We start from the raw sequence: 12536 nt of genomic DNA on the forward strand, positions 1-12536 counted from the left end.
CTAAATGCTAGCTATCAACATTGAGTGTAGTGTACTATGTAAGAAGACCATCAAAATTAATTTTTAATCAATCAATCAATGATAGTATATGCCTGGCTGTTATTAATTCTAAAAGGGTCTAAATGCCTTTGGCAGCCCTAAGGAACTTATAAAGTATTTATTGAGTCTGAATTTAGAGTGAAGCACTGGAGTCATTCGAATTATTCACACCACTTTGGATGTCATCTGTACAGCTCATTAATTGTAAAACAGCAAAGCTGTATGGCAGGATCTTAAAACAATAGCCATAAATAAAGTATATATTCTCTTACCTTGCACATAAGTACCACGTTACATGCTTCTGTAACATCCCAAGACAAATACTCTAGAAAATAAGGACCTAAGAAATATACAGTAATAATAGTTACAACTTGTAATCTATAGTCGCAGTGTATTTTCAACTTGAAGAAATATAGCATAGGCACATCAGTAGAAAAAGACAACATTGTATAATTGTGTAAACTGGTGATGCTTTCATAGACTGTGCTTTTCTGAGATATCCAGTTCTTGTCCCCAGAGGCCATAAATGTTTAAATTTCAGAACATCCAAACATCCAAAGCACAGTTCAGTGCAAGTTAGCCATGTCTTCATTATATCATGAATTTGATTCCTAAATATATGTCATTTTCTCTATTTCTATGCATGGCCCAAAAATCTGATCAGTTTGACATTCTGGGGATCAGAATTGAATTTTGTTATATCTTATTTAATCCAGTTCAATTTATTTTTTGATTGATCACATTTCTTACAGCTTGTAAACCAAAACGATGTACATTAATACAAATTCAACATAAATGTAACATACTTAGGAATATATTTATTAAACTGTGTAAGGCATTCACTACTGGTAAACAGTGTTTACCATGCAGTAAACAGTTTAATGCAGTAATAAGGTGTGGTATTTTCACTACCATGCATTATTTTACCCCCAAAATCGCAAACGTACTGATGAGCTGCTTTACCTGCAGATGATTTGCAAATGCAAAGAAAACAACTCATTACCAGTAAATTTAATATAAATAAAATAATGCAGCTTGCCTGAAAAATCACAAGCTATGCCTTTATCCTGAAATTTAGCTGCAACTCAGGAATTATAGCTAACTATCCCGATGGACATCATGATGCCTTCAGTCCAGGTAGTTTCTTAAAGAGCTATAACGTCCCACCTTAAACTCTGTAAACTGCCCTGGGGGTCTTGTGAGACCCACAACCACTCCACCCACAGCTTCTAAAAGCAGCCCTAATATTAAAAACAACAAAAAAAAATATTTAAATTTGTGTAGCAAATATTTGGAGGCATAAGTCCCCACATAATCGTGATTATACTTTTTTTTCAAGCCCACACCAATCATACTCCAGGATTGATTTCTTTCTGGTAAATAAATCCTTATTATCTAGGGCCTTAAAAGCAGAGATAGGGCCAACTTCATGGTCTGATCATGCCCCTATATGGTTGCAGGTGCAACATGTAAACAGAGAGGAGGGAGGGCACTTCTGGACTCTCAATAGCACTCTGCTGGGAGATGACCTGTTTTGTTCACAAGTCGCAGGAGCAATAAATGAATATGTAGATCTTAATGATGTGAATGGAATAAGCCCTTCTCTGTTGTGGGAAGGATTAAAAGTGGTAATAAGAGGGTGACTAATTGCTCGGGCAGCCTTTTTGAAAAGGGCCCGAATAGATAAACAGAGGCGTCTAACAGCAGAGGTCAAATCTCTGGAAATAATCCATAAGAGAATATTAGCGAAGATTAGCAATAAACAATTACAGAGAGCTAGAGACGCTTTACAGGTGATAGAAGCTGATAAGGTGGCTTTTCAACTAAACCAATTGCGTCGGGAACCGTTTGAATGGGGAAACAAAGCTAGTCATCTATTAGCACGATGATTAAAAAAGTGCATAGCCCAACAACAAATTATTAAAATCAAAGCAGGGGATGGCCACATGCTGACTGCCCCTAAGGATTTGAGGCGGAGGTTTATGAATTTCTATAAAAAGTTAAATACGGCCGACTCTTATATTCTTCCCAACCAAATGGAGGAATATTTAAATAAACTTGATCTCCCTATTATAAATGAAGCCAAAAAACAATTTTTTGATAAGGATATATCTTCTATAGAGGTTCTTCATGTGATTTAAGAACTTAAAATGAATATGGCACCTGGCCTAGACTGCTTTACCGCTTTATTCTGTAAAAAATTCTAATCTCAGGGATCTGACCCAATGTGGATCATATAGGCTCATTTCATTGGTGATTAAAACATTTTGACCAAGGTACTAGCAAACCGACTGAAACGAGTGATGACCAGATTAATTCACCTGGACCAAGCAGGATTTATCCCAGGGCACATGGCTGCAGATAATGTGTGAAAAATTATTGACCTAGCATCGCGGGTTAAATAGAGATATTCTAGCAGTATTTCTTTCTATTGATGCTGAAAAGGCATTTGATATGGCCCATTGGCCCTATCTCTTTTGTTTATTGGATAAAATGAATTTTGGTTCCCCCTTCTTGTTTTGGATTCAATATCTTTACTTGAATCCAACGGCAAGGGTAAAGGTAAATGGTACATATTCTGACCCGTTATGTATACAACGTGGAATGTGTCAGGGATGCCCACTATCACCCCTGTTATTTGCTTTATTTTTGGAACTGTTGGCAATAAAATTCAGAGGTTTGGAGAGGATACAAGGGGTCCGGGTAGGGAGTGCAGAGTATAAAATCTCTCTTTCCACTGATGACATTCTATTCATCCTGACGAACCCCCAAGTCCTCATTGAAAGAAGTGATTGGGGGTGCTGAAGGATTTTAGTCAGGTTTCGGGATTTAAACTAAATCTCAATAAATCGAAAGTGCTCTACCTAATGATTAGGGAGGATCATGTACCCAGGTTACAAACTATATTCCCCTTTAAATGGGCTAAAAGTAGTATTAAATATCTGGGGATCCAGATTAGTAATTACTATGATGCCCTATTTGATCTGAATTATAAACCTCTGTGTGAGTATTACTTAGGGACCTGGACACTTGGGAATCATACACAATGTCTTGGTTTGGCTGAATAGCCTCGGTTATAATTAATATTCTCCCTAAGCTAAATTATTTCTTTTAATCACACCCAATTCCTATTTCCACTTCTGTTCTAAAGTGTTGGCAAAGACGTATTTTTTCCTATATTTGGAAACAAAAACCCCCAAGGATAGCAAGCTCGGTGATGTTTCAGCATAAATTACAGCGGGGTTTGGGAGTACCCAACCTTAGATGGTATTATGTGGCTGCTCATCTGCAGGTAATAGTTAACTGGCATAGGGTAAAAGAACCAAAAATATGGGTTAAGGTTGAGCAATTGATTGTGGAAAGTATGCCCCTATGATCTATGGTTTGGCAACCACAAAACTCCTGGAAGAGGGTGGAGTTTTTGCTCCCAACTACCAAGTACACTTTGTGTCTATAGAATCGCTGGAGGGTTCATTTCATAGGAGCACGTCGATACTTTTAAAGTACAACAATTAATTATAATATTAAATTCCCCACTGGGCTCTCTTTACAACAGTATAAGCCTTGGATAATTAATGGAATAACTCGCTTAGATAACATATGGGGGATTCAGAGACCTCTCTTCTTTTTGGAGCTACAAGATAAATATAACCTAAGTGAGGGGGATGTTTTTTACTATATGGAAATACGTCATTTTATGGCAGCAGAAAAAGTAGAAGAGGATCTATAGAAGGGAAAAACACAACTTGAACATTGGTGTGATAAGGCTGATACAATGAGTGGTATGATATCCAATTTGTATGGGTTTCTTAGTAACACCCTACCCTTGCAGGCCCCTTATTTATCGGCTTGGGAAGCAGATTTGGGAAAGCATCTTTCCAGTGAAGAATGGGACTTAATATTCCAAAATACAAAGTGAAGTTCCATCTCAGCACTCCTGTCAGAAAACAGCTACAAAGTATTAATGAGATGGTACATCACGGCAGTGAGATTAAACAAGATTTACCCAAATACAGGAGATGTATGTTGGAAAGAATGCAGGGGTAGGGGCACTTTCTATCACATGTGGTGGGTACGCCCTAGAATAGCTCAATTTTGGGCCGAAGTGGGATCTTTAATGGATGAGGTTCTAGGACAAAACTTGCTGTTGTCTCCAGAATATGTACTATTACATCTACCTCTTGATCTCTCTACTACTAACTGGTTACTGGTCCATCAAATCATATTGGCTGCCAGGTGTGAGCTTGCCTTATTTTGGAAATCAAAAGCCATTCCCTCCAAGCTAAATGTTATAGAAAGGATTGAGAAGACATGTTTCTTATACAAACTAAGAGCAATAACAAACCACCAGCTTCCTAAATTCTACAGGGTATGGGAATCCCTTTATGAAGTGGAGGGCCAGGAATGCTCATAGGGGCGGATTTTAAAAGGGTTACGTGCATAGGCTTGGCAATGCATAGGCTCGGCGACATGCACAAGCCCCGGAACGCGCTTATGTCCTGGGGCATGGAAAAATGGGTGGGGCATGGGCAGGGAGGGGCGGGACACGGGCATGGCCGGCATTTGGCCGGCGCGCGCAAACTACGCCTGCCCAGAGGCAGGTGTAAATAATAAAACAAAAGTAGGGGGTAGATTTAAATAGGGCTGGGGGGGCGGGTTAGATAGGGAACGGGGAAAGCCATCGGGGCTCCCCTAGGGCTCCGCGCGCACAAGGTGCACAAGTGTGCACTCCCTTGCATGCGCCGACCCTGGATTTTACAACATGCGCGCGGCTGCGTGCGCATGTTATAAAATCGAGCGTAGATTTGTGCGTGCCGGGTTGTGCACACAAATCTACGCTCTCACATAGGTTACAAAATCTGGCCCACAATATATAGCATGGCAAGGTGTATGAATGTCCGTTTTGTGCTGCGGGTTATATGACTATGTCAGATTGCGAAAAGATTATGTGGTCCTACAGACGGTGATTTATATGACTCCTGGGGGATGGGGGAGGGTGACTTGACAAATTGTAAATGTTGCTTATGATTTGCATATTGCTTCAACATGTAAAGTTTGAATGATGGTTTTGCTAAAGTCATTGTTATATATTTGATTGAAAATAAAAATTGCAATTAAAAAAAAAATTTTGTAGCAAATACCTTTCCCTACTACACAACCCCATCCCTTTTCAATAAAATAGCCCTCCAGCTTCAAATCCCTCCTCCAGGTTTAGACTTCTCCCCCAACCCCCTGTAGCACCCTCTCCCAGGCATACCTTTAAGACCTGATGGCCTAGTGGAGCCTGGAGAGCCCCCCTAGGCTCCTGCCACAGTGACATCTCATTTCAAAGTGCTGCTGGCCACATGATAGGGCATATAACTTGTATTACAGCCAGCCAATGCCATTTTGAATTGAGACAGTGCCAGGCTCGGAACTTAGAGAATGCTCCGGGTCCCATTATGCTACCCTTAAAGGTATGCCCGAGAGGGTGGGCTAGGATGGTTCAGGGGGTTTGAAGTCTGAGGATGTTATTCAAAAGAGGAGGGGAGGAGCATTCACTGCACAAACCTAAAATTTGTTGTTGTTTTTAATTTTATGGCTGTGTCTAGAGACAACAGGGAGGGCACTGGATGGAGGTCTCACAAGACCCCCAGGAGTGTTTACACATTATAGGGGAGGGGTTGATTGGGCAATATGGTACTTTAACAACATGGCAGATCCAAGTGAAAGGGCAACCATTGCATAGTTTTTGGAGTCTTTACCCTGCGGTATGTTTCCCCATGATATTATATCATGGGGGAAAATACCACAAGGGTTTACTAAGCAGCAGTACTAAGTACCTCAGCTTTCTAAACCATCACGGTATTTTCCTCTCCTGAAGAAAATACCGCAACCCAATGACCTCCTTAGTTTTGGTATTTAGAGAAATATGAACCTATGATCATTTTGGTTGGAAATTAGACATGCCAGTTAATGTTCAAAGACACCTGAAGTCATAAAATCTGATCTCTCCCAACAAAAAACTACATATAATAAGACAAAGATAAAATGAAGTTTTAGCTAACACATCCAAACAAAAATGTTCATGAAATAGAGAACAGAATGACCAAAAAAATACTGTAATATGTTCATGATTGTACAGTTGAAGCAAATATCTTCAGGCAAAACTATTTGCCTTTAATTAAGTGAAAAGTGGTTAAATACCACAGTAATAATACAAACTGAAGCTGAATACTTACGCTGTGAATCAAATTTCATCTGATTTAATAATTTACATTTAAAATGAATGCTCTGTGGGGAATATTTTGCTTTTTCTTGCATCAAATTTTAATGACATATAACATGCTAAATTGTATTGTCTATGCAGATTTATTTGTAGTAAGATTACCAATCTTTAACTGCAATCTACAATTTAATATCTGTGTTATACAGTATACAAATATGTGTAAAGACATATACATATCTAGGGACCAATGCAAAACAGTGTGCTCAGCTGAGCTCACTGTTTAACTTGTGGTAGGGCACGCATTTTGTAGGCGTGTCCACAGCCCCTTATACTACAAGGGAATTAGTGCCTCCCCAACGCGCATCCAACGCACAGCGAAACTAATAGCGCTCATCACATGCAAATACATGTTGATGAGGCTATTATTCACTCCACGTGCAAAATAAAAAAATGTAATTTTTTTGCATCGGCCCCATAGAGAGAGAGATGGGCTTCCCTACTGGTCTTGGTGAATAACATATTTGAGAATATGCATGAGATACATTTTTTCCAGTGTATGAAAATTCAGCTCACGCATAGTCATTGTGGGTCTCCTGAAACCTCTACTGGCTGTGAAGTCAAGAGGAAAGATTCAGGAAAAGCTAATGTAAAAAAAGTGCCTTGCTTGGTTAGAACGATGATCCAAATAAGCACAGCATCTTGATTCCAAAAGTGCCTGATCTGGCTCAATGGGAAATATATTACAGATCTTAATAGGAAGATTGCTTCCCTATTGCTAACTTTCAGACATAGGAGGTGATAAAACATATCTGCCTAGCTACTAATTGTTAATGGAACTGTCCTCCAGAAACTTCCAAAAAACATTTTTAAATCCAGCTATACAATTAATCTTCACCACATCTTCCGACTACAAATACCACTGCTTAATTGTGCTTTGACCGAAAAAATACTTTTAAATGTGTTTTAAATGTGCTACCAATTAGTTTCCTGGACAGTTCCCTAAAATTGGTACTATTTCAAAGAGAAAATATCTGTTCCCTGTTAACCTGTTCCTCACCACTCATGATTTTATAAACTTACATTATGTCCCTTCTCCTCAGTTACAGTACCTGTTTAGCTTTTTTTTTCATAGGGGAGTCATTCCATACCCCTTTATCATTATTGTTTTTTCTTCTCTGTGTCTTTTCTAGTTCTGCTATACATTTTTTGAGATTGAATGAATAGAATTGCACATCAATGTGGTCACACCAAAACTCTGTGCAAAGGCTTTATTCTTTAATCTTTTTAGAATGATTTCTAACATTCTATTTATTCAGTTATTTTTACCGCTGCTGCACACTGAGCTGAGGATTTCAATGAATTGGCCTCAGTGTCTCTAAGTTCCTGGATGGACACTTGTAATTTAGAACCCAAGATTGTGTACATTGTCGGGACAATTTTCAAAGCAATTGATGCAGGTAAATGGTGTTTTTTTCCTTGTAAAACAGAACATAAGAACTGTCATGCTGGATCACACCAAGATCCATCGAGCCCAGCATCCTCTCTCTAACAGTGGCCAAACTAGGCAGATCCCATCAAGTAGATCTAGTTCCTGTTACCAACTCCCATGGATAATACTAGCTTTCTTTAGTCTACCTAGCTAATAATATGCTATGGACCTTCCTCCAGGAATTTTTCCAAACCTCTTTTAAGCCCCATTATGCTAGTTGCCATTCACTGGCAACAGATTCTACAGCTCACTGAATGAAAAAGAACTTTCTGCATTCTATTTTGAATCTGCTGTTAGTTTCATGTAGTGTCCGCTTGCTTTAGTATTATATGAAAGGGTAAATTACCACCCTTTATTTATCCAGTGTCCCCTTCTTTTAGTATTATTTGAAAGGGTAATAACTATCCTTTACTTACCCATTCCAACACACTCATGATTTTATAAACTTCCATCATGTCCCCTCTCAGTTGTTTCTTTTCCAAGCTGAAGAGCCCTACCTGCATAGCCTTTCATCATAAGCTATACTTTTAGCCACATTAAGAGGAGGCATTTCTAGGGATATGTTTTGATCAGGGAAGGAAAATAATGTATGCACATTGCATTTTCAACTCTATACTTTGTTTATACTTTGCTTGCGCCTTTTGAAGGTGAGCTAGAGTATGTACATTCAATGAAAAGAGTACCTGCATGTAACCAAACCAACCTGTCAGGATACCAGTAAGCCCTAAGAAATGTCAGATAAAATAGGTTAGCATTTGAGGGGGGAATTACCATTCAAATTTCAGCTCCTCCTCTTGTTAGGTCTGACAATGGCTGTCCTCCTGAAAAGTTTTATAATGGCTCTCTCCCAAGCTTGATGGACTCTCTACCTGGGTAACATCAAGCTAGGTTGAGAGAACATTGTACAAATCTCATCTTTTTATGAGTTTTGTCACTCTGAAGGACATCAGATCTTCACAAGAGTGTACTGTTCTTTCGTACATCTCACTCTGCATGTAAAAGTGGTCCCTAACCCCTATACTACTACCTAAACTCCCCTACACTACTACCTAAACCTCATCTTCAGTTACTAGGTGGGCTTCCTATAGAGATAAATAGTTAACTACTACATGAGCCTTGTAGATAGTCTCTCTCTCTCTCTCCCTCCCCCCCCCCCCCCCCCCCCCCCAGTGTTGAAATGAGCACTTTGCAGGTAGGAAAATGCAATTATGTAGATATTACTGAAAAGTTAATGCAGTAATATCTATACATTGCAATAATTCAGCTATTACTGTAAAACACACCCCTTTTCCTATTGCATGTAATATTTACAGCAGATTGATAAATCTAGGCCTCAGTTAGTTACCGTGGCTGACAGAATTATTTTGCTGCTGCTGCTTCTAGAGACATAAAATTCCTGGATGTAATAAATGACTGCTTAATGGAGCAATTGATTCAGGAACCAACAAGAGAGGGAGCTATTTTAGATTTAATTCTTAGTGGAACGCAGGATTCGGTGAGAGAGGTAATGGTGGAGGGGCCACTTGGCAACAGTGATCATAACATGATCAAACTAATAACTGCAAGGGGGACAATAAGTAAATCTGCAGCTCTAACACTAAACTTTCAAAAAGGAAACTTTGATAAAATGAGGAAAACAGGAAAAAACTGAAAGGTGCAGCTGCAAAGGTTAAAAGTGTTCAATAGGCATGGGCATACTCGCCTAAAGATATCCAGCTACATGCAACTGGATAACAAAAATACCTAACCGGCTATAGTTGAATATAGCCGGTTAGGTTTGGAATGAGAAAAGATACACAAGGATGAGATTTCTACAATGGTCTCTCACCCTAGATTGATGCATCTCTTCCTGGGTGTTCTCTCTCTCTCTCTCTCTCTCTCTCTCTCACTCTCCCTTCCCCCTGAATTCTGTTTCAGGCATATTGCACAGATTAACGCCAGGAAAAAAGGTGTAGTTATTTCCGGTGTTAAAAGTATATGATAATGTGTGTTATGCTATCACATGCTGTGTTAATGCCCCTCATGTTCATAAATTCCTCCCTTTTGAATGTTTTAAAAATTTACATTCACATCTCATGATGCAATAAGTCATAATGCACTTTGATGAATGATCCAGTTAGTTAGATAAATGCTGATTTTCAGCATTATCTAATAAACATTGTCAAATAATTTTTGGACTGCCAAGCAGCTGTCCTAAAGTTAGCAAGATAAACTTATACAGCTAACTTTACAATAACTAGGTATATTCAGCAGTACAGGCATGCTGCTGACCATGCCAAGTTTAGGCAGATAAGTTTATCTGGATAAATCTGCTAGTCAGACAATGACTGACTATGACTCCTATGATGTCTAGTTAAAAAATAATAATAATAATAATAATAATAATTAAACTATGTGCTTGCAGTGGCTTGGATTCTGTCCCTTCTGCTACAAGACATGAAAAATACAGATGGCTATGCAATAGGGATGTGAATTGTTTTTTGACGATTTAAAATATTGTCCGATATATTTTAAATCATCAAAAATCGTTAGAGGCGATATTTAATAGGAATTCCCCCGATTTATCGTCAAAAAATCGTAAATCGGGGGAAGGGGGAGGGCGGGAAAACCGGCACACTAAAACATCCCTAAAACCCACCCCGACCCTTTAAAATAAATCCCCCACCCTCCCGAACCCCCCCCCCCAAAATGTCTTAAATTACCTGGGGTCCAGTAGGGGGGTCCCGTTGTGATCTTCTACTCTCGGGCCACGGGTGCGTTGATAGAAATGGCGCCGGCGCTACCTTTGCTCTGTCATATGACAGGGCAAAGGTAGCGCCGGCGCCATTTTGGTTCCTGTCCCCCGACGTCACGAGCGTAGGAGATCGCTCCTGGACCCCCGCTGGACCCCCAGGCACTTTTGGCCAGCTTGGGGGGGCCTCCTGTCCCCCACAAGACTTGCCAAAAGTCCAGCGGGGGTCCGGGAATGACCTCCTGCACTCGAATCGTGTTGCAGTACGGCAATATGGCCATATGGCCGGCGCCATTTTGCAAAATGGTGCCGGCCATATGGCCATATTGCCGTACTGCAAAATGGTGCCGGCCATTTTCCATTACGGCAACACGATTCGAGTGCAGGAGGTCGTTCCCGGACCCCCGCTGGACCCCAGGGACTTTTGGCAAGTCTTGTGGGGGTCAGGAGGCCCCCCCAAGCAGGCCAAAAGTGCCTGGGGGTCCAGCGGGGGTCCAGGAGCTATCCCCAGGGACTTTTGGCGCCGGCGCTACCTTTGCCCTGTCATATGACAGGGCAAAGGTAGCGCCGGCGCCATTTCTATCAACGCACCCGTGGCCCGAGAGTGGAAGATCACAACGGGACCCCCCCCCCACTGGACCCCAGGTAATTTAAGACATTTTGGGGGGGTTCGGGAGGGTGGGGGATTTATTTTAAAGGGTCGGGGTGGGTTTTAGGGATGTTCACCCTCCCCCGATTTACACGATATTTACAAAAACAAAACTGCGACGATCCGATTCCCTCCCCCCCAGCCGAAATCGATCGTTAAGACGATCGATCACATGATTCACATCTCTACTATGCAATGTACCCTAGTCAATTCTTTGTGTTCTTTTAAATTTTAAAGGATCATCTCCCCAAGTGTTCTTTGTGACAAATTAGATTCTACCAAGGCTTTCACTATATCCAAATGTTGCATACAACATGCATTTCAGTTGTAAACAAAAGGTGCCCTATTGCTCAATGCAGCCTGTCACATGGCAGGCACATAACATTTCACATGCCATATAGAAATCAACATGATACCAGTGGATATATGTCACTCCTACATGTAAGGAAGCAAACTTGCACATAACAACAATCAGGGGGATTTTGTTCAGTACTATTTTACAAGATACCCATACTTGTTACATTTATAGCTAGAGCTATACATGTAGCCATGCTACAGTTATGGTCGCCATATTTCAAAAAGGATATAGATGCATTGCAAAAGGTACAGATAAAGACAACCAAAATGATAAAGGGGATGGAACAGCTGTCAGATGAGGAAAGGCTAAAGAGGTTAGGGCTGTTCAGCTTGGAGAAGGGACAGCACTGGGGGGATATGGTAGAAGTCTATACAATCATGAGTGGAATAGAATAGGTAAATATAAATCTGTTGTTTACTCTTTCATAAAATACAAAGACTAGGGGATACTTCCTGAAGTTGGTAAGCAACACATTCAAAACAAATCAGAGAATTTTTTTTTCACTCAACACACAATTAAGCTCTGGAATTCATTGTTGGAGGATGTGGTTAAGACAAATAGCATAGCTGGATTTAAAAATGGTTTGGACAAGTTCCTGGAAAAGTCCATAAACTGTTATTAACCAAGTAGCCTGAAGAAATAGTCACTACTTATCACTGCACAACAGCAGCATGGGATCTATTTACTGTTTGGAATACTATCAGGTATTTGTGACTTGGATTGTCTGCTGTTGGAAACTGGATACCAGGCTTGATGGACTTTCGGTCTGACCTAGTATGGGAATAGTAATGTTATGCTACCTTTTTGATAAAGTAGCCTTACAGAGTTTATTTTCTGTTTTAGCACAGAGACAGCAAATATTGACTATAAGAAATTGAGTGGAGGAGTAGCCTATTGGTTAGAGCAGCAGGCTGCGACCTAGGGAAGCCAGAATTCAAATCTTGCTGATGTTCCTTGTGATCTTAGGCAAATTACTTTATCCTTCTTTGCCTCAGGTAAAGCTTAGAATGTAAAGTGACTGGGGACAAGCAAATACCTACTGTGCTTGAATGTACCTTGCCT

The 12536-nt window shown here is 40.3% G+C and overlaps 1 protein-coding gene across 2 annotated transcripts in view; it reads right to left on the reverse strand.

Moving 5' to 3' along the window:
• Positions 1-12536, reverse strand: part of MYOM2 (myomesin 2) — a 261629-nt gene that overhangs the window by 46451 nt on the left and 202642 nt on the right. For both annotated transcript variants that reach the window (XM_029595753.1, XM_029595751.1), the window contains one exon: positions 312-379. In XM_029595753.1, the coding sequence (XP_029451613.1) occupies positions 312-379 (68 nt within the window). The remainder of the gene's footprint in view (positions 1-311; positions 380-12536) is intronic.

The sequence above is a fragment of the Rhinatrema bivittatum genome, chromosome 3 (assembly GCF_901001135.1).
Source record: "Rhinatrema bivittatum chromosome 3, aRhiBiv1.1, whole genome shotgun sequence".
NCBI classification, from domain to species: domain Eukaryota; kingdom Metazoa; phylum Chordata; class Amphibia; order Gymnophiona; family Rhinatrematidae; genus Rhinatrema; species Rhinatrema bivittatum.